The sequence below is a fragment of the Kogia breviceps genome, chromosome 2 (assembly GCF_026419965.1).
Source record: "Kogia breviceps isolate mKogBre1 chromosome 2, mKogBre1 haplotype 1, whole genome shotgun sequence".
Taxonomy (NCBI): domain Eukaryota; kingdom Metazoa; phylum Chordata; class Mammalia; order Artiodactyla; family Physeteridae; genus Kogia; species Kogia breviceps.
This window is the reverse complement of record NC_081311.1, coordinates 134,891,310-134,915,156: the sequence shown is the minus strand read 5'-3', so window position 1 is coordinate 134,915,156 and position 23,847 is coordinate 134,891,310. Positions and strand designations below refer to the sequence as shown.

Genomic DNA, 23,847 nt, shown 5'->3' with positions numbered 1-23,847 from the left:
AAAAGGTGCAGGGCCTGTTTTTTTAGTGGAGGTTAGTGAACAGGGAGCTTTGGTCCTTTTTTCTCAGATTGTTGGAACCCTTTCAATCAACCTTGGATGAACCTCTGCCACTACTGCTTTGTGGTTTAATCTCCTTCTGGCCAAAAGGAGCACTAAAAAGTAATGTAGATTTAATCAAATTAACAGGGGAAGGGGAAAAGAGTCACTTAAAGTAAGTCTTGGAAGGAGGCAGGTCATTTAGTCTTTTAATTTAAAAAAAGTACAAAAGTATTATTATTTTGTTTTCTTTGTAAACAGTGTGGTAGTGTGTGACTTTTATCTAATTTTCTATTCAGTCTAATTGAAAAATGTGACCAACATTTTAAAATGTAAGCATGTTATATTTAGGAAATAAACCGTCTCAAATATTCTTTGTTTCTGTATTGGGAAACTTTTTGCTGACATGATCTGTGCCCTCATTAGATCCCTGCATTTCCTCACAGGTGTGTTAAGAAAATACAGTCTCTAAATAAGAATTGGTTCAATGTATATATGGTCCATCATTTAGTTTGGAACTAATTAAATATAATACTCTGCCTGGGAAATAACCATATTTTCACAGTTTTGAATCAGTGCATTTACCTCGGGCTCATCAGATACTGTGGAAGATAACGTGTGTTTGGAATTCCTTGCTGTGGCCCTGAGTTTGTGATTAAACTCTATAGCGTGATATACAGGAAATTCAGCTCCCTACATGTACTAGTCTACTGTTCCTTTCAGGATTGTCCTTGATCTAAGAATAACATTTCAAAAGGAAATTTGTTTATTTTAACAGACTTTCTTTTTTTTTTTTTAATAATGAAGTCACTTACTTACCAGAAACAAAGACCAGAAGCAAGTTTATAAAACCAGTGCACAAGAATTTAGGGAGTTGATTTTGGTGTAAGAAGACAATGGATAAAAGTATTTTTCAGAACTTGGTACAAATATAAGGCTAATCTTCTAAAAACAAACACTGAGAGTAAGAAAAAAGCTCTTAGTGATAAATTTGCTTTCAAGTGGAACATGTGCTACTTTTAATATCCATCAGTAATTATATAGTTTTTGAATGCAAAATTTATGTTTAGATTTGGCAGTCTGTTCTATTAAATTAAATGACATTTACGTCGCTTCACTTATATAATAAATATCCAATATCTCATTTATTAGATATTTATCTCAAATACCCAGTATCTATTAAATAAATCTATTTTATATTATTCTCTAGGAGACTTATTTGAAAATTATTGCAGAAATGATGACTTGGTAACATTTGGAAGGTTTTGTTATGGAGTCACTGTCATTTTGACGTACCCGATTGAATGCTTTGTGACTAGAGAGGTAAGCACAACTTCTTTCCGACACTTTACCTAGGTCATCTCTCTACTGCATTAATTTGGGGTGATTTATAAATCATTTGATTTTGCAAATCCCCAAGTGCATGACAAGTAATATAATGTGTAAAATTTTCTCTTTTAACCAGTTTAAAGATAAATTTATATTCAAATGTTTACAAGATATTTTTTCAAAAGTTGGATTTGAAAATCATGTTTGGTGGTTTAGTTTATATTAACATAAGTATAAATATTAATACAACTGCATTCCACAGTGAATGCCAGCCTTAGAGTCAAACCAAGATTTGATTTTACTCATTCTTGCAAAGAAATTAAGTACTAAGGTTTAAAACATGTTTTACAAAATTGTTTTTTGGCTAAAATGTTTTATAAGTCAACATGTATTAAAGGCACCACAGGACAGATTTGATGAGTTTTATTAGTTTTAAAAAACTAAAATATTTTATTTTTCATGAAAACCCAAAATTCAATTTAAACCATTAGTTTTGCAGATATATTTTATTTATATATTTATAAATTTATAAATGTTTATGTAAATATAAAATAAACATTTCTTTATTCATTCATAAATTTATAAATATGTTTATTATGATAAATATATTTATCTATTTATACTTATATACCATATAAAATAATAGAGAGTATATTATTTACTTATATCTGTATGTTGATATATTTCACTTATAAAGTCAACTCCAAGTTATATTACATAGCCCACCTGAATTTGTAGAGGAAGATTAGGTAAAAGAGAACTAATTCTTTTTATGTAAAATTGGATAACGTGGCTTGTCAGGAATCCCTTATACAGTAAGCTAAAAATCTACTGTACCATTTAGCAGAAAAACATGATCCTGCTTCATAGTGGTTCTTTCAGGAATCACACTGAAAAGGCTTAGTCTTAGGATCTATTCCTAGAGGCTGTTTACACAGTGCACCATGTCAATGGGTCTAATGTGTGAAGCAAAATGCCTACAGAGCTTCAAATACACTAACTAATGGGCAGGCTTCTAGAGGCACACCAGTGCTTACCTTATGCCAATTCTGCGGATAGGGAACTGCACAAGGAAAAAGAATGAGGAAATGTTCAGCACTATGTATATCCTTTGCAGTTATCACTTGTCCTCACTTACAAATGTATAACTCATAGGCCAGCTCTCCTCAAATATAGGGAGCAGGAGACTGAACTTGATGAATATTTTTTAAATTGAAGAGCCTTTAAAATTTTTGCCAACTATTGTTGGATGCCGGAAATGGTTTTATTTTAGTTTCTGCCCACTACTTGAGGTCCAGATCTGATCTCTAGATCAGCAGTAATAAATGGTGCATTCTTATATGGTTTCTGGTGAACTGCGCATGGTCTGTCAGAGTCACTCCACCTGTATATCATATGTCTTCAGTACTTGGAACTTGTGTTTCCTTTCTAGCTGCCATGACAGGAAGACAGAACTGAACCAAGATCTCTGCCATGGTAGCAAATACTAGGCAGAGGAACTTTGTATATACCTCACCCATTCACTTCCTTTTTCTTTCTCTCCTTTCTGCACACACACACACACACACACACACACACACACACACACACACACACAAATATACAGTTGGCCTAAATATAATCAAAGCTGTTTCTATTCACAGGTAAAGTAGCCAGCCAAGTACAGGGTGCCACAAAGCCAGTCTGTGCCTAATAAATACTCTCACTAGCATGCCCCACTCAGTGATCTTCATCTATAAGAATGAACTTCAAATTAGATAATATTTGGAAGGACATTACCAATTGTAAAACCACAAATGAGTAAGAGTGATTAGTATCCCCATTTAATTATTAACAGAGTTATGGCAGTATCCATCAATGGGGGACTGTTACTCAACTAGGAATGCTACTTATCACAGTCATTAAGGTCCCCCAGCATCTGACCCTCTCCTACCATTTCCAATACTTGTCTCATGGTTCTTTTGCATAAAGCTACCACCCTATCCAGGCTGTCTCCTCCTTGTCCCCCATAGGTATCTTTACTGTTCTTACCTCTTTGCTCTTTTTCACACTGTTGCCTTGGTCTATAATTCTGTTCTAAATCCCATCCATGTTTCAAGTCCTGCCTCAAGCCAAGGTAGGACAAGCACATTTCAGGAATACTGTAAAGCCAATTACTCTCAGGGAGACAGATCTAGATAACTAAAGCACTGTCTAGTTCTGAATTGTATTTGATCTTTTTAATCTGTCAAAAATTGATCACTATTTGTTTCATTAGATTGGTTGGATCTCTCCAATTTGGATGTTAATTTCTGAGAATAGGAATCATCTCCTAGACATTTTCTCTTAGCAAGTCATAACAAACTGTGGGACACAGTAAATAAGTAACTGTTGATCGATTTCCTGATCTGAGTATCAATGGAAAATGGTAATCAACTCTTCTCCATTTTTGTTGAGGAAAGGCGAGATAAAATACAGTTGGCTTGTATCAAATTAGATTTAGATTATATGAAATTAATTTCATGTTAGTAAAGGATATTACACACCCATTATTATTAAAGGATATTGTGCTAACCCCTTCCTTAGAGGTCATTCAAATAATCTAAATAGCACCTGTAGTTTGTGTAAGTGGTAACCTTGTTGGACTCAAGGAGGAAGGATAAGGTAACTTCCCAAGGTCTCTCTTACACTTGAGAAATATATTTATTCACACATTAGTATGCCATGTTCTGAGTCTGGAATGTAATCCACTGCCTGTCTAATAGTTCAACAAAGAATACTTATTATTGATATGTGTGTGTGTCTATGTGTAAATACTTTGGAAACGATAGAACATTCATTCATATGGCTTTGGCTTAAGATTTGATTGATTGCCTAATTGGTAGTATTTTATACAGTCCTAAGTACTATAATATAGAATACTCTCTTAATAAGTCCTGCACAACTCTGAGACTCCCTGTCTAAATAATCTGTTTATATTTGGCAGGTAATTGCCAATGTGTTTTTTGGTGGGACTCTTTCGTCAGTTTTCCACATTATCATAACAGTGGTTATCATTACTGTGGCCACACTTGTGTCATTGCTGATTGATTGCCTTGGAATAGTTTTAGAGCTCAATGTAAGTACATTTAAAGATTCTAAGAATCCCTTTTAAAATAATGTTTACATTTAACATGAGATGTATTTTCCCTTAACAAAGGTGTCACTTTCTAAAGTGGAATGAAAATGTGTTTGTTATAGTAAATATTTATAAAGATGATATTGTTTACTTTATAGGACTATATTTTTAGAGCAGTGGTTCTCCAATGGGGGAAATATTGCCCTTCCCTCTCCACCTGCAGGGGACATTTAGCAATGTCTAGAGACATTTTTAGTTGCCACAACTGGGTAGGCTGGTGCCAGTGGTATCTAGTGGATAGAGGACAGGAATGTGGCTAACCATCCCACAATGTGCAGGGTAACCCCTACTACAAAGAATTATCCAATCCAAAATGCCAATAGTGCTGAAATTAAGATATTGGTTTAAAGGACTTTTTTCATATTCTATTTTCTGTAGAACATACATATTACTGAAAATAACAATAAATTAAATGGATCTGGAAAGTCCTATGCAGAGTGAAGATAGGTCTAGAGAGATTAATTAAAATATGTAATGAAGAGACTTATATCCATACCCCACATTCACTTACCCTGGCGCAAGTTCTTCTTTCCTTTGTAATCTAGACTTTCCTTTGTAATCTCTACTGCTGCTTCCCAAATCTAGGTCCTCATCATATCACATCTGAATTAGTACTGGCGTTTTGCTTCAACTAGCATATATTTAAGCTCTGCTTCCAATTTATCACCATCCTGCTCAAATATCTCCACTTTCCTACCAACAAACATAAAATCTGTTGCCTTTATGATCTGACCCCAAACCTTCTATGGAAAGTTTTTTACCATTAACTTCCCAGAATCTGCCCTCAGCTCTAGTCGATCTTATTTTTGACCTATGAGTAAGCCATATTAATTCTTTCTTTTATCCTTTGTCTTATGTTTTTTCTTTCCTATAATTATTATTTTCCTTTCCTTTCTGTGCAAATATTACAAAGATTTAAAATTTAGTGCAGCTTCTAACTTGTTTATTTGTTGATCAGATATATATTGAATAATTACAGTTGACCCTTGAACAACATGGGTTTGAATTGCACAGGTCCACTTGTGTACAGATTTTTTTCAATAAATATGTACTACATGAACCTCAGTTGGTTGAATCTGCAGATATGGAGGAACCAAGTATGTGGAGGGCTGACTATAAGTTATACACGGATTTTCGACTGCTCAGAAACCCCCTAACCCTTACATTGTTCAAGGGTCAAGTATACTGTATTCCACACAACAGAGATACAAGGATGGAAGGAAATCAGAAAGGATCCATGCTATCGTGGAGCTTACAATCTCACAAATAAAAGTTCAGCTGCTGTATAGGCAATGAAGAAAAGAAAGAGGTATAAGTGGACTCCTAAAAGACATTCTTGAGAAAAGATTGACATAATTTGGTAACCAATTCAACTGGGAGGACAGGGGGATAGAGGATCACATCAAGAATGACTTCTTGGGATCCAGCAATTCCTCTTCTGGGTATGTATCCAAAGAAAAACAAAAACACTAATTTGAAAATATATATGCACCCTGAAGTACATGGCAGCATTATTTACAGTAGCCAAGATTTGGAAACAACCTAAGTGTCCATCAATAGATGAATGAATAAAGAAAATGTGGTATGTATATACAATGGAATACTACTTGGGCAAAACAAAATGAAATCATAGTTGGATCCAGAGTGTATTATGCTAAGTGAAATAAGTCAAACAGAAAAAGACGAATACTGTATTATTTTACTTATATGTGGAATCTAAGAAAGATTTTTTTTAAAAAAAGAAAACAGGCTTATAGATACGGAGAACAAATGAGTGGTTGCCAGAGGGGAGGAGGGAAGGGGTGAAATAGGTCAAGGAAATTAAGAGATACAAACTTCCAGTTATAGAATAAATAAGTCATGTGTATGTAATATACAGCATAAGGAATATGGCCTATAGTACTGTAATAATGTATGGGAACAGATGATTTACTAGACTCATTGTGGTGGTCATTTTATAATGTATGTAAATGTCAAATCACTATGTAGTACACCTAAAACTAACATAATATCGTATGTCAACTATATGTCAGTTTTTTAAAGTGACCAAAAAAAAAAAAAAAAAAGAATGACTCCTTGGTTCTACTTTGTGGAAGTAGGATAATGATGGCATTTGGTGAAACATGAACAGAAGTGAATCTACCACTTTAGAGTCTTTCATCTTCCCCTTCTACAGTCCTAATGAAATTTCTACTCAGAATCACACCACTTAGCATTTATCAATCATGCCCCCACAGGGAGGGCAAGCTTTTCAGATGGAATCCCAAGTCATCATTTACTCACTCCACTGAGAGTTAAGGGGAAGGGGAAGGTATTATTGTCAGTGCCCGAGACACTGTTCCCTCCAGGTGCCATTTGGATTTGAAGGTGCAGGCAAAGGTAGTGGAAGATTCAGTCAGGAACACACTATTGGGAGTTTTCCTGCATCAGAGTATGTGGAAAGTAGGGAGTAGGCAGCTCCCCTCAAACTGCACGGGACTAGGGAAACATCTATTCCACTAGCAATGGAAAGAAGGCTCATAGGAGAGATGGACCATTATCAAAGGTAACTTACCTACGTCCTAATTTTGCGTAGGCCAAAGGCAAGTAGGTTCACTCAAAATCATTTCATGTTCCAACCTTGGTCTACGTAAAGAGATGACTGCTACCTAAATGTGCTAACTTGATTTATGTATTATCTTGTATCATGTATTGTTTGGACTGTCCATAAGCTTGCCTTGCCTACCTATGTGCAAGTTCTTTGGAGACAAGAATGGTACTTAGCTGCCTTCTCCATCTTCCACAGTATATAGCACAGTGCTAAGAACACAGTGCTCCAATTACTGCATGGGCAATTGCCCTTGGGAGCATAGCTGAGGAACTATTTCTACAAATGCCCCTGGACATAAGAGACATTCTTAGTGTAGCACCAGGAAATTGTGTTACAAAAAATTGTTGGGGTTGACAGTAATGGTAACCCTCTAATTATGCTGAGGACATGATGGGCATGACTCCCAGCTCTGTTATTTCTTATTTTGTGAAATGTCTCATTTGAGTTCGCATGTTTGTTTGTTTGTTAGAATATTGTTGGATTGTCATATGAGAGAAAATGGCTTTATCAAGTGCCTTGCCACTCACTATTTTGATAGCCTAAGAATGTTTTGTTCCCTTTAAGTTAAGCAAGCATACACATATTGCTTATTTTTCAGGAATGATATATTTTTGTAAATTTGACCATTACTTTCTGTTAACTGTGGATCTCCCTCACACTCACACAATAAAATTATAAACACATAATCACATTAGATATTCCCTGTTATGCTTATGTTGAAATTTTTTGTGGTTAAGACAGAATTCTGGTGTTGTAGTCAAAGAATAATATTTGGTGAATAACTGTTATAAAGTCAAGATCTGAGCTGGCTTGGAGGACAATTTTTAAAACTTTGAAAACGATCCTTAGATTTTTTTAAAAACCTGATTATATAAACATTCATAAAAAACAGTGTTAATTTGTCATAATTTAATAACTCAATTACACTAGTTTTAAAGCACTTTGTAGGAATTCATAAAATCGAAGATCTCCATTCCCTTCCAGACCACTTGAGTGTATATTTTTCCGGTCAACAAAAGTCTTTTGGTTAGCACAATATCATAGCCCGGTCTTTGTTCAACTCCGTTTTGTGTGGGCATTTGTCATGTTTCATAACGCCATATCAAGCATCATTTCTGTCAGTAATGCAAGCCAGGTCACGCAACACTTTAGAAGTAGCTAAAGCATGTGGTGTTCCCCTTCTGAACAACAGTGTGAGCTAACATGTAGGGAGTATTTACTCTGTGCCAAGTGTTTTGCATGCATTATCCTCTTAATCTGTGTTAACTGTATAGATGAAGAAACTGAGGCACAGAATGATTGGAGTGATTAAATAGGTCACACTAGTTTTTTTTAAATTAAAGTATAGTTGATTTATAATAGATTACTTTCAGGTGTACAACATAGTGATTCAATATTTTTATAGATTATATTCCACTTAAAATTAATATAGAATAATGGCTATATTTTCCTATGCTGTACAATATATCCTGTAGCTTATCTATCTTATACATAATAGTTTATATCTCTTCATCCCCCTCCCCTATCCTGCCCCTCCCACCTTCACCCCTCCCCACTGGTAACCACTAGTTTGTTCTCTATATCTGTGAGTCTGTTTCTTTTTTGTTATAGTCACTACTTTGTTTTATTTTTTATATTCCACATATAAGTGACAACATACAGTATTTGTCTTTCTCTGATTTATTTCACTAAGCATAATACTCTCTAGGTCCATCCATGTTATTGCAAATGGCAGAATTTCATTCTTTGTATGGCTAAGTAATATTTCTCTCTGTGTGTGTGTATGTGTATGGATACCACACCTTCTTTATCCATTCATCTGTTAATGAACACTTAAATAAGTCACACTAGTTTTAAGTGGTAGAATCAAGAATAAGTAGAGGGCTTCCCTGGTGGCGCAGTGGTTAAGAATCCGCCTGCCAATGCAGGGGACACGGGTTCGATCCCTGGCCTGGGAAGATCCCACATGCTGCAGAGCAACTAAGCCCATGCGCCACAACTACTGAGCCTGTACTCTGGAGCCTGCGAGCTGCAACTACTGAGCCCACATGCCACAACTACTGAGCCCACATGCCAGAACTACTGAGCCCATGTGCCACAACTACTGAAGCCCGTGGGCCTAGAGCCCATGCTCTGCAACAAGAGAAGCCACGACAAGAAGTCCACGCACCACAACAAAGAGTAGCCCCCACTGGCCACAACTAGAGAAAGCCCACGCACAGCAACAAAGACCTAATACAGCCAAAAATAAAAACAAATAAATTTATTAAAAAAAAGAATAAGTAGAATATGGGCCTTTACAAATGAGGTGTGTAATAGAATCAGACCTTCAATTTGCAAAGTTAGGGGAATGCTGTTACTTAGTATAACTAAAATAATACAGAATAAATTATTCAGGGTTATATTAGTTATTTAATAAAAAATAAAACCCCATTTAGAACTAGCTTCCCTTTTATTTTATTGTTTTCATGGCAGCAGACAACGATATATTTTCCAAGGCAAATGCACCCTCAATTTTAAAGGATTCATTTTAGAAACAAATAAAATAAATGTAGGTTCCATTCTTGGTAATAAGAATCTAGCATCTTGGCACTGACGTTGCTCTTAGAAAGAAGAGGCATCTGCAGTAATTGGGTCCTATGGGTTTCTACGTGCAGCAGAGCAAAGAGAAGAGATGAAGCAGCTGGTGCTTGTGGTTGGAGTAACCAGCCCAGCAAGGACTGTGTGCAGCTTACAGTGGAAGGAGGACAGCAAACCAGTTACCCAGCAAGAGCCCACATACAGAGTGAGGGAGCCATAGTCCAAGCTGCCAAAGACCTCTGAGCTAGAGTTTCTTTTTAAGGTATAGGAACACATTTCATGAGTCCAAATTGATTACAAAGTCGAAATTTTCAATAGGTATAAGCATTCTTTTATTTAGTTTTCAGCTTCCTTGCATCAAATGAGAGGTCTCTATTCAGGTAGGAGAATTCAGATACTTTTCCAATCTGTATTGCCAGTAAAGATCTTCAACACTTTCTGTTATTTCCCTCTCGCAAATTGCAAAATGTGCTGGCATCTGTGGTGTTATTATCAAAGGATACTGCTTCCCCCCCCCTTTATAATTAAGTCTATACTTTCTTGTCTCTTTGATAAACTGTTATGGTATTTATGTTCTGTCAAGAAATTTCAAAAATTATCCCAAAGCCAGTGGTGTAACCTCAGGCAAGGCTGTATTAGATAGACCAAATTAGCTGGACTCATTTATAGGGACTAGAGCAGATGGAACTGTTCTATCAATTTACTGATGATCTTAGGTCCTAACAACAATCTCTAGCAAGACAGAGCTCTCAAATATTAGGAAAGTAACCGCTATCAAGACAAGATACTCAACTGGACTCCTTCCAGGACAAACATCAGCTATACAGTTTTCCCACTAATTCCCACTGCTTTCTCAACCCTTAAAAATTATGGCATAAACAGAACACCCATTACTTTGCACTGCCCAGCAAGTTAGGTTTGGAAGAGTCCCAAAAAGCTGACTGATGACAGCTTCTTAGCAGCAGCTGGTGGCAGTTTTCATCCTGATAGCACTTTCACACTCCACAGTTCCAGATGAAGTAGCTTCACATGTTTGTTCCTATGAAGAGAAGAGACTCTCTCTCTCTCTCTCTCCACACACACACACACACACACACACACGTACATATATAATTGTTTTCAAAAATTATTTCATAGAAATCAAAGGATCATTATTATAAGCACAGATTGAGTTCTACAGTATTTTTTATAACTTGAAAAACACTGTCAGTTTCAAGTGACATCATGGAGCCTAAGGAATCCATAATTCATTTAACTCTGGCCATATGAAAACTAATCCTTTATATGCTGTGTACCTTTGTAGGTATTCATTTGTATTCATGTGCTATGAATAACAAAATTATATTGTCCATATATTTTAAATTAGAATATGGTACCTCTTAGAATTTTCTCATTCTTATATCTCTGACTATAGAAATATTTTCCATGAAGTGTGGTCCCTTCTATTCTTCCCAAGATTTTTAGATGCTGCCTGGCTAGTCTGACTTCATAATTTGTCCCCCTCAATTGATATTTCTCCAGACTTTTGCTGTTTTTGTAAAAATTAAAAAGTTACATTTTTAAAATCATAGTCATATATTTCTTGTATGAGAGTAGTAATTAGTGTAAAATACAGTAAACTTAGTAAGTGGTGATACTGAGAAAAATCTTTCTCTTAAAACTATTTTTAAAGTCTAATCTGTTCTTTTACATCATCCAGTTTCAAAATCAGTTTTCTATGAGTTTTCCCTGGGGACAATCTACCAGAATAATGTGTCAAAAGTTTTCAAACCATAGTGATAGGCATATAGGGTTTCATTATACTATCCTTTCTACTTTTCTGTATATTTACATAATTTCCATAATAATTTTTGTAAGTTTTTGTAATTTTGTAAATTTTTTTTGTAATTTTGTAATTTCCATAATAACTTTTTCAGGTATGGAAAATATATTTTTTATGGAAAGCTTCTTTTGTATTGTAAACCATATCATATTTGTTATTGTCTGTTTTAAAAATTTTCTGTTTTATGGTTTAAGAAAATATCATTTGTCATATGTCATTTATCACATCATATAAATATATTTTTAATAATATGTGTTTTAATATATAATTAATTTTTAACATAATTAGAAAAAATATTACCTAAAATGCATTCAATTTTAACATTACTTCATTTGCAGAGTTACTAGTGCAGATTTGGCCTCCTCAAGGGGAAAGTCTCTTTCCTTTGAAGTCAGTAACTCTTGGTCTTTTTATAATAGACAACACCACTTCCCATAATTTTCAATCTTACATTCCCCCTCAGGTTGGACTTATCCATAAGACAATGTGGGGGAAAGGTGAATGAGTCATATTTATTTCTGCTGTCAATTTTCTAGGGTAATTAATATGTTTAGTTTTACTTGAAAGAGGATTTAGAAATGCTACTTCATGCTAAGTACCCTTAGGGGTACAGTTTTCCTTTCTCATACAGACAGGCACCTACTTTCATACAAAGTCAAGGGAAGATGAGAGATAAGACGTTATGCCCTATATACACCTCCCAATGGCCCCCTTTTGTACACAGCTGACAAACAGACCTCTCAGCTTTGAATGGCATAATAGATAACCAGCAATTTGAAATGAAGAGTATAAGGAAATATGATGTGACTGAAAATATGGGAACTTTTAAGAGTTTGCCAGGAGTCAGTCTTACCATCTGCTTTATTTTATATTATTTTCTGATTATTATTTAAGCCTGATATACTATTATATTATTGTACTTTTCTCATTTGTAAATATACCATCAGTAAGGGAAAAGCCTATTCCTAAGTCTTTCTTGGAATTATTTTTCTTTCCTTTGTTTGATTTAACTGAACCTATCAAACTTTTAACATGCATGATGACACATACATTTTGTAAATGTTTTTTAAAAACTGTCCAATGAATGCTGCATTCAGTAACATTATCTTATTTTTTGTTTTGAATACGCAGGGTGTGCTCTGTGCAGCTCCCCTAATTTTTATCATCCCATCAGCATGTTATCTGAAACTGTCTGAAGAACCGAGGACACACTCAGATAAGATTATGTCCTGTGTCATGCTTCCCATTGGTGCTGTGGTGATGGCTGTTGGATTTGTCATGGCCGTCACCAATCCTCAAGACTGCACCCACGGGCAGGAAATGTTCTACTGCTTTCCTGACAATTTCTCCCTCACAAACATCTCAATTTCTCATTTTTAACTGACAACACAACTTTCAATTTTAAACGTCAGCATCTTTCAGTGAGTTGCGTGCTTTAAAAAATAGGTATTTTTCATAGACTTCTAAACTGCACAATAACATTCACACATGTTTTAGTCTCTATATTATAAAATTATTACTTTGGCATTTATCAAGACTTGGTTTTTCTTTACCCTTTAGTCCAGTATAAAAGATAAAAAGGAGGGAATTCCCTGGCGGTCCAGTGGTTAGGACTCCACGTTTTCACTGCCGAGGGCCCTAGTTGGGGAACTAAGATCCCGCAAGCCACACAGTGTGGAAAAGAAAGTGAACGTATTTTATCTTAAACTGGGACAAAATAAATGGTTTGTTCTAATGACTGGGCTGCACTAACCTTAATGCAGGAGGAGCAGTGAAGCCTGTAGTGTCTGCTGCCACCCTCTCAAAGCAGTATTCTCTTATTTAATATGTGAGCCAATATATTGTGCTGTAAAATGAGTAGATGATTGTGGGTTGCAATTTTGTGTATGTATCCTTTATGAGAAAAATTCGGTTTTTGTCTTAAAAGAAGGACTCAAAGGGAAGGAAAACTCAAGACTATTAAAGAGACTAGATATCAAGAGCAAAGTGAAGCTGTCCATTATGATTTCAGCAGCATCCCTTGGTTAGAGGAAAGTGAACCCCTGGAGAAATGAGTAAAGTCCTTCACATGTTACAAAGCGTGACTAATAGACTAGGTATACAGAGCAAGGTGTGTGAGGAAGCAAAATTACCTTGTAGTTTTGATTCTGTGGGAATATGATGGTAATGCCATTAAATGAATTATAAAATGGGGGAAAACCACAAGTTGTTCTGAGGCACAAGCTTAAAGAGATCAGTTCTGCATCAGCTTTGGACCTGTTGAATGTGATGTGCTGGCAGGAATAAATAACTAGAAGCTGAACTTTCAGACTAGAGCCTTGAGAGAAGTATCAGGGCACAAAAGAGGCAGTCTCGGGCTTCCCTGGTGGCGCAGTGGTTGAGAGTCCGCCTGCCGATGCAGGGGACGCAGGTTCATGCCCCGGTCCGGGAAGATCCCACGTGCCGCGGAGCGGCTGGGCCCGTGAGCCATGGCCGCTGAGCCTGCGCGTCCAGAACCTGTGCTCCGCAATGGGAGAGGCCGCAACAGTGAGAGGCCCGCGTACCGCAAAAAAAAAAAAAAAAAAAATAGGCAGTCTCACTACTCTGGGGGCTCCTCAGAGAGATTCTTGGGTGCTCTCGTTGACTAGATTCTCCAGAAGCAGACGGTAAGATAGGGTTTGGCATTCGGGGTATTAGGGATTATAACTAGTGGGAGAGAGGGGGAAAGCAGGATCAGGTGGGCAAAATGGAACTGCAGTGCAGGCTGGCAAAGCCTCAGCCAAGTCCATAAAAAGTCTGGAGCATACGTGACCCATCAGAGTTGTCTCAGTTCAAATGAAATAGCCAAGTTTTAACACTGCTACTTCCATCAGTCCTTGAATGTGGGCAGCTCTTTGCAGCTGAGCAAACCCTAAAGGGACTGAGAGCTAGAGGTGATCTGCTGGTGGCTGGGACACTAATGCTTCCTTGTGCAGGGTCTGGGAGGCACAGCTATGCTTGCCACAGCTGGCCTCAGTTTTTAATGAGAATTTTTTTATATCTCTTAAGGAGGATTTCATGTTTTCATATCTATGACAATCTTTTAAAAGTAACAAGAAAATTTGGGCCCATCTGGATGGCTACCTTAAATCAAGTATCACCCAAGATTTCATTTCTCACCTTTTCATCTGTATTTCAATCAAGCTGACAATCCATAGTACTGTTTTAATTGTTGTCGAATAGTGAGAAAATATCACAAGCAGAGAAGACACACCTGATGTATCTGTAAAAATTACAGGCCAAAAAAAAATATTCCCACAGGAAGTGTAAAAGAGATAGTTTCACAGCAGTTTTAATACAGAAGTGGTGACAGCTGAGTTGTCATGTGACTAATAATAAGAAAGGCCTCTTGAAAGCAAAGGAAGCTGCCCCTTAGCTGGCAGGGCCATGCTCAGGCTTTGCGTGGTAGCATTCGCTTCAACAAAACATCATCCGGGCCACTGAATTAATTTAAATTCTATTGGCTGTATAGCTTTTCTGTATTTCATTTGTAGAGTTGTTTTTTCTTATAGTTGGTTAAGAATCATAAGGTATGGCTTCCCTGGTGGCGCAGTGGTTGGGAGTCCGCCTGCCTATGCAGGGGATGCGGGTTCATGCCCCGGTCCGGGAAGATCTCACGTGCCGGCGGAGCAGCTGGGCCCGTGAGCCATGGCCTCTGAGCCTCCGCATCCAGAGCCTGTGCTCTGCAGTGGGAGAGGCCACAACAGTGAGAGGCCCGCGTACCGCAAAAAAAAAAAAAAAAAAAAAAAAAAATCATAAGGTGATTTGTGTCCATTTTTAGATCAATACATGTTTTGGTAAAATGCTTATAAAAATACTTTCATTTCATACTGAGGGAATGTAAGAAATTTTTGCAGCAGTCCATCTCTACATTACTCAGGACTGAGAAACACTGACCTACATAGTTGTTAGATAAAGTCATGAGAGAGGAGATTTCCAAGGGTGTACAAAGAAAAGTACGTCAAGGATAACGTAATTTAGTACTTAACCTTCTATTATCTTGTACTCTTGCTATTGCCTCAGATACATTAACCTTGACTCAAGTAGGTGAAAAGCTCCGGGTAAGAACTGAGTGCTGTGTTAATGTCTAATAAATATTTGTTCTGGTTTTGTGTGTGTGTTTTCCAAATCAACTGCAGAACAAGACCACCTTGGGCCCGGTTATTAGCTGCAAGGATTACCACTTTCAAATTATGATAGAATAAATGTTAGAAACACATCTATTTCACAAGGATACTTATGTTTATTTTGCCAACATGCAGAACTTTGAGAACCACCCCCATCTATGTTCTGCCTCAATTTAATGAGATTTCCACTGAAACTCATTCCCTCCCTGCTACTTCTTGCCTGTAACAAAACAACTTGAATATTTAATCCAGTTTTTGAAGTTGTCACTACATTTGACCTTATAAAGTGCTTCTTAATTTTAAAGAGGAGGGGAGGGAATAGTATATTTATACACTAATGCAAACATCTAGCAATACATTTCCTTTAAGGATATAGATTGGACGGCATCTGTATAACTTACAAATTGGGTCCTTATGCATGTCACTTATAATTGGTTCTTTAACCTCAGCCCTAACTTGAACCATCTTCAAATATCAGAACAGGTAGATTGCTTTGCCTCTGACCAACCCCAGTGGTGTCAAGCAATAATTGTTGCCTCTTGTCTTTACTAAAAGAACTCTGAAATCCAGGTTATCCAACTAGGAAAAGCCCAACTAGTCCTTTGCTGGAGTCATACTGCACACATCTACTTAATTAGATGAGAGACAAAAAGATAAATGTATTGGATAGCAGCAGGCCTCCTTCTGGCTGATCTGCAGCAGTCTTCTCAGGGAAGTGATGCTAGTCCATTTTTTAGTATAGCTGGCCACTGACAGGACCAGGCGTTGTCAGGTATTCTCAAGCATGGACCAACCAATGACCATGAGGTAAGGTACCCGTAAATGCTTAACTGACTTTGATGGAGGTAATAGTTAGCTACACCAATCAGCTAACCTCTTGAAGAATTTGTAATTATTCTAGAAAGAGTATAAAGGATTTGCCCGGATTACAGAGTAGACACGCAGAGTGGACAAGAGGCACCATGACCTAGAGAACACATAGACTGGGAGACAAAGAAAACAGTACAGTCATTCTCTAGAGCAGTGGTTCACAAACTTCAACACGTGTCAGAATCATTGGCGGGCTTGTCAAAACACAGATTGCTGGGGCCCACATGCGGAGTTTCTGGTTCGGTGCTCTGGGGTGAAGCCTGAGAATCTGCATTTGTTCAAAGTTCCCAGGTGATGCGGTTGCTGTTGATTCAAAGATCACATTTGAATAAGGATGGAGGTTGGACATGATAGAGATGCCAGGTGGGCCCATGTATTTAGAGGCTGAGCAGGGCGTAGAATGCCAGGTTGGAGGTCAGGAAGAAACTGAGAGTGGAGACAGGAGGGAGAGCTCTTGTCAGAGAGTAACTGTACTTATCCTTCATCTCTTTGAAAACTCCTTTGGAGAAGCTTACAGAGGGGAGAGGAGAGACCAAGACAGGGAGATTAGGGAAGAGTAATGACAAGGGAGGGGAGGAGAGTTAACAAAGAGGAAAACAGAGATTATGGTCTAAAGTCAACACAGCTGCAGTGGTTAAGCTACAAACCTGGTTTGGAACCTACAGGCATTCAGGGAAGATTGCGTGAGCTTCATAGCTCTTATTATGAGAAGGAAGAAAATATACCAGTTCCTCAAAAGTACAGCAAGTTTTCCTAGGACTAAACTCAATAAAATGTCTTACTTGGAAAAAAAAATCTTAATTGGAACATGAGTAAAATTGGGTTATACTCATAATAACATCATGCTGATAAAGAATTCATGTGACTATCTTTATAGGACATTTCAATAGTCATTTTCTAATATTTGCTCATTGAAAATGAAGATTATGAATAAATTTAGCTTTGGAATTTTTATTATAGTGTTCACTTAGAGCAATATACTAAATGTCTCATTTAAAAAAAAAGAAGACATACGGATTTAATCTGTCCTTCATTCCTAACACCTACCTGATTCTGGTCCTTACCAACTCACCCAGACTAATGCCACAGCCTCTCACCTGAGCATCCTGCCTTCAGGCTCTCCTCCCTTCAAGATGATTTGTGCATCACTCCAAGCATCATCTTATTAAACTGATGCTCTAATAACACCAAATGCTTGCTCAGAAGCTTTTCATGAATCTCTTGTGCTTATAGGATAAAGTACAGGGCTTCCCTGGTGGCGCAGTGGTTGAGAATCCGCCTGCCGATGCAGGGGACACGGGTTCGTGCCCCGGTCCGGGAAGATCCCACATGCCGCGGAGCGGCTGGGCCCGTGAGCCATGGCTGCTGAGCCTGCGCGTCCGGAGCCTGTGCTCCGCAATGGGAGAGGCCACAACAGTGAGAGGCCCGCGTACCACAGAAAAAAAAAAAGAAAGAAAGAAAAGGATACAGTACAAACTCCATGGCCTATATTCAAAGTTTTTATCGAGTGGCCTCAACATATCTCGCCTCATCTCCCATGACTGCAGCAAGGAACCCTTTCTTCTGACATAACTAAAGCATTGTTTTACACTAAAATTGCTTTCTGCCCCTTTTGCCATCGCCCTTGAATTCTTGCCATCCTCTCATGAAATATCCAAACCTTCCTTTCCCACCCTCATCAAACTCTGTCAATCCTCCAATCTTCTCCCTGTGCCACCTCGGACAACTCTAGTTGCAGGTTAATTTTCCTCCTTTGGAATTCTGTAATTCTTATGCTATATGAAGAAACCATGTCCCGCCAACCAGACTAAAAGTTCCTTGAGGACAGTGTGTTTTAAAGCCTCTTTTTACTCTTAATAGTCCATGGCATGGTACCTTGAATGTACTAAACACTTAAGTATTTGAAGTGACATTGGTAGTATAGAAGGGAAAATGGCTGATTGTACCTATAGCCATCCATATTCTTTTAATTGGATTTTTCCATCTATAATGATTGTCTTTCAGTAAAGAAGCAAGTTAATGTGATACAGTCATTCATCCAACAAGGTGGTTTAGATAATTGAGTTTCTCGTTTTGCTTTATTAAGCATCGAACCTTCAGAGATGTTATTTAGAATATTCTTTTTTTTACATATAAGCACATACGTTTATTATTAATTTTAATAATATTAAAGACACATAATTTACAAATAATAATAGAGTACTCAGTACTGTATCATAAGTTCTTTATAGCCAATTGAATATTACAGGGTGCTTTGGTTAATTGTTGCTGAACTCTCATATCTGTAAGCAACCTATGATTGCAGTTCAACCATGATTTGGCACATGGAGTTCCATTCCAATTCACTCTTTTCCCAATAAATTTATTGTCACTAAATCTGAAATGTGATCTACTATTAAACTATTTTTATCCTCATATAAACTATACTCATTAAATTGAAATTTCTTTCAATTTTAGCACTACATATGTCAGCACCTCATCACCTGTCAGTGAAGTGAGTGACTATTGTGTTGAACTGCATAATGGTTTTCAAATCAAATACTGGAAGAATATTTCCTTAATGTTCTGTGCTATTCAGAATGTGATGGCCGCAGACACACCACACTTTTAGTTTAATCTGCATTTTTTTACATTTTTCTCAATTATTTTCTTAAGTTTAGACTCTTTGGAATATTCTTAAAAGGTCTCTTCAAGTGCATACCAATCCGCACATAGTTTTTCACTTGTTTTGACTGCTAAATAAAAATTTACTTGTCTCTTTCTTAATTACAAGCTCTTTGAGACCTAAGACCATGTCGTATTCAGTTTTACTTTTTGCCAGTGTATGCTCATATATCTTAGTAATTTGAGATGCTTGGATAAACATTTAATGACTTGAATTTACCTAATTCAGATGTATTTAACTAAAATTTATAATTTACCAGGAAAACTTAACCTTAATTCCTTCATTTAATATTATTCCTAAAGAAATAGTCAAAACTTTAAAGCAAAATGTGTTTATGGTTCAGATACAATTATCACCTTGTTTAATCTCATCTGACAGCTCAGTAATTTGATAGAGCACCAAAAAGAAGAGGTGGTTTAGGAATATGCAGGCAACAATTTAAGAAAAACACCCCAGACAGCAAATGAGTTTGCAGTTTAAAATTTGAAAGACTGAAAACTTTTATTTCCAAGGCACAGTGTATTATCTTTTAATTTTGTGTTGCCGGAGGACAACAAGGCCAGTTCCAGAAAAATAAATCCAGTCCAGGCTTCTTACAGTCACATCTCTCTCCGAACAGTATTGTCCTTTAATTCTTTAGGTTCTGGGAGAAAAAATAGTAAAGTGTCTTTTCAGACAGAGGAAAAACTACTGTACCCCAGAATGGCAGCCTTTGGGTGACTTCTGACTTTTCCTACACCACTTTTCATTCTTATAAAGTCCTAAAAAGAATTTTCTCAGTTATACCTTTTAACTGTTGTTTCTCCATGTGCAAGACATAGACAAACTGGAAGTTGAGTGATATGACCTTGGTTTTACATATGTTTCAAAGCATTTCAAAATGAATTTATAGATTTGTTTAAAAAGCTGTAGGAATAGACAGAGAAGGAAATCAACATTAAATATTTAGAAAAATAGGACTTAGAAAAACTTTGGGTTTTGTAGAAGTGGCGAGTTGATTGCACAAACACAGCGGGAGATGCTCCCTATTCTAGAAGACAATCTGACCTTTCAAAATAGACATTTTAAACAAGAGATTAAGAAATTTAAAAATATTAGCTTGAGGTAGAAATTTTTCTTGGAAACAAATGATTTTAAATGTGTACCCTAAATGCCAGCTGAGGACTCCTCACCCCCAAGTGAATTGGTTAAACTTGATCTTAAACCCCATTCCACACTCAGGAGCCTACTCCATAATTCTGGTAAATTAGCCTGGCTTACATTCTCACGCTTCTCTATGCCACCATAAACCAGGGCTCTTTTGCTCTGTATCTGAAAAACTCCACGATACTCCAGATGCAAAACACACCGTCCCTGCATCATTTTCCATAAAAATCTATTCACATCATGCATTGTGTATTTTTTGTGTTGTTGTTGTTGTACCTTTTGAAGATTTAGAGTGCTTAGGAGGAAGGGTTACACCCTGGGGCATGGCCTTCGAACAATCTTTAGGCTTCACCTCCTAAACATCTTTACTCTTCATTTTTCATCTCCTTCAGATTAATAAGCAAATATTTTCCTGTGACTTTCTCAGCGAGGTCCCAGAACCTCCAGGCCTCTAGAAGACCCCTATTCCATTTTACCCCATACCTGGTCATTGTATTTTTTTGACACAAATGCCATTCTCTTCCTAAGAAGAATTCAGGTGGAAGCTGTCAGCACATCCGTATTTTTCCATTTCCTGACATATAGGTACTCTGTCATTTATATTCTGAATTGCACTTCTTGACTTCACTCTCCGTAAAAAGAGAAACGAGGGACCTCCCTGACGGTCTAGTAGTTAAGACAGCGCTCCCGATGCAGGGGACACAGGTTCTGTCCCTGGTCGGGGAACTAAGATCCCGCATGCTGCATGGGGCGGCAAAACAAAAGAGAGAAACGAGAAGACTTCTGCTTGCACAAAGCTAAAACTCGGTTCATGGCGTTCAATAGGAGCGGTTCCATCCACATGGGTAACACAAGGTTGAGCAGCTCCCGCTGTGGTTTCCCAACACAGTGAACCCTCATGGCTTAAAGCTGTGCTCCCACAAGCCGCTCTTGCATATCTCCAGCCATTGTAGTTTCTCACCTCAACATCTGTACTATTCTCCAAACAACCGCTGTGTGTCTGCCTACTTCCTTTGCACGCCAGATAAAACTGGCCTTTCAGAATTAGATTACTGCAGGCCTAGCTGTAGCAGGTGGATAATCATCTGCTTTATAAGTGAGGAGAATATGAAAAATCCCTCCACTCATTTTCTCAAATATCTTGTGTAAATGATGCCATGGTATCTGACATATTGTTGATTGCTCTGCATTATTTAAAATAGAGACATCACTTAACACGGGGGCATTAATTAGGGGATCCAGATTGACCATTAGAAAGTGTAACTCCAAGAGGATGAGAATGCTGCCTGCCTCCCCACTTCTCTCTGTCTCCCTAAATTCTAGTAGCACTTAAGATTTTGCCCAAATGCCTCCTCCTCTGAAAGTTCCCTATGGCGAGCTGTGTCTGACCAGCAGAATAACAGTCGCCACACGCTAGATTCTTCTCGTATCACACTTTATTGGAGTACAGCTTGGTTATAGAAAGATGGAAAGAAGACGCCGCAGCCTAAACGGCAGCTGCCTATATAAGATTCGGGGTACTGTGCAAGTCTTTGACTGGTTCATATCGGAGGCATAGCCACGCGTCACCTTCGGACTGGTTACTGCTCCAAAACCTTGTTAGCATATTCCAACGCATGCGCACTGGCTACAGGATGGATGATTCAGCTTTTTCTATCCTGCTTTGCGGCAACGCTTTGCCGCGCCCCACAGTTCCCCCCAGCCATTTCCAGCAGACCATAACTTTTCTTTTCTTTTTTCTTAAAATAATGAATGTGGAGAATTCCCTGGCGGCCAGTGGTTAAGACTCGGCGCTTTCACTGCTGTGGGCCTGGGTTCGATCCCTTTTCAAGGAACTAAGATCCCACAAGCTGCGTGGCATGGCCAAAAAAATAAATACATAAACAAAATAAAATAATGAGTTCTTATTTCTCTCTTAATTTAAAAAATGTAAACATTCTGTAATTCAGCCACAGCCTTTACTTCCGGATGACTTCTTCATTGGGCCTCAATTCATTTTAAATAACAGACTCTTGTTCCAGAAGGCAGTTAGCTTTTCATCATGTTTTCTGTCTAGACAACATCCAAAGACAAATCCCAAAGGGGCAAGTATATGTACCCAGTAGTCACGCACAGTCTGAAGTAAGTTCATCATGAATGCTGGGGCCTTGGTGCCAACAATAACCCCACGACTAAGGGCAGTGGTAAGCCCAGCCACCAGCCAGGCCATGACTTTTCTTTTGCAAGCAATGGGTATATGTCTAACAATTAATAGAAGGAACAATCTAGTGTAAATAAGAACTTTCTAACAATTAGAGGCAACGGATGTCAGCATGGGCTACCCTGGAACTTCGTGAGCCTTCTGGGCTTGGAACAACTTAGAAGCTGGACAAACAATTGCCCACAGCATGGTAGGGGCGGTTCACGTGCTGGATAAAAATTGAACTTGATCTTTAAGGTCTCCCCAAATGCTGAGCTTCTAGGTACAGCTTTGTGTCCTCTAATAAAATAAAATGCAGAGTTGTCATGGAATTCCTTCATCACTTATTTTTGCACACCTTTTTTTTTTTCTAAATAAATATTAAACAGCTTAAAACCAGTGGTCCTTCATATTTTTTTCAGTGCTTAGACTGCCTTGCACAGAATTAGTGATCAGAAAAATGTATGGATTGAACCATGAAAGCTGGTTTTGAAGGGAGGTTAAGAAAGGGAAGGGGAAACAACCTTGAGAGAATAAAGCAGATATGAAGCAGCATCACCAAGCACCAAACTTCTAGGGATTAGGTCCCACTGAAGAATAAGAGCTCACAGGGAGTTAGAGGGATCCTTCAACAGCTTCCTTTGTTCTACCATCGGGTCTGTGCAGGAGTTATTGCTGCCACTGCTGACCAGCATGTGAGACCAGTTCTCATTCTCTTCTTGTCATCATTCCTGATTTTCTACTTATGGGAAAGATATTTGCAGGAAACACTAAAATAACTGTTTAATAACTGTGTCAAATAGATCCATAAATTCTTTAATTTCCCTCTTTGATCGGATGAAATTCTCTAAAAGCAGAATAGAATCCAACTACAGACAAGATAAAGACAAATGCATCAAACCCATGATGGGGTTCACAAATGTGCAGCATCTATTGGTGATTAAGAGCTGGGAGGTGGTTATACTGCCTTACCCTGAAAAGTAGGATCTGTGGACCAGCAGCAAGGGTATCCCCCCCACCCCCGGGAGCTCTTTAAAAATGCAGAATCTCAGGCCCCACCCCAAACCTAATGAACCAGAATCTGCGTTATAACGGGAGCCCCAGGTTGTTCGTGTGCAAGTTTGAAAAGCACCAGTGTGCAGGTGGCCATGTCCTTTGGGAAGGAGGCTTATCAGAATCAGCTAGGAATCTTAGTTAAATAGGAAACCACCTCCTGGAGAGTCTATTATGCCTACGTGAGGGCTTCTGTTACTGATAAGAATAATGTGTGATAACATATTTCTGGGAATTGGGGTAGGAAAAATAACTGTAAATCACTCATATATGGC

At 37.8% G+C, this 23,847-nt stretch overlaps 1 protein-coding gene and 1 pseudogene across 2 annotated transcripts in view; one reads left to right on the top strand and one right to left on the bottom strand.

Annotated features, from left to right (window-relative positions):
• The window catches only part of SLC38A11 (solute carrier family 38 member 11), a 51,128-nt gene extending 37,068 nt beyond the window's left edge, over positions 1-14,060 (top strand). The window contains exons 10-12 of one of the 2 annotated variants that reach the window (XM_059052351.2): positions 1,247-1,359; positions 4,331-4,462; positions 12,646-14,060. In XM_059052351.2, the coding sequence (XP_058908334.2) occupies positions 1,247-1,359; positions 4,331-4,462; positions 12,646-12,894 (494 nt within the window). In that variant the 3' untranslated portion in view covers positions 12,895-14,060. The remainder of the gene's footprint in view (positions 1-1,246; positions 1,360-4,330; positions 4,463-12,645) is intronic. The other variant, XM_067027522.1, reaches the window with a different exon arrangement.
• An 8,238-nt stretch (positions 14,061-22,298) lies between these two features.
• On the bottom strand, positions 22,299-22,501 carry LOC131750497 (NADH dehydrogenase [ubiquinone] 1 beta subcomplex subunit 1 pseudogene; annotated as a pseudogene).
• Between the last annotated feature and the right edge of the window lie 1,346 nt (positions 22,502-23,847).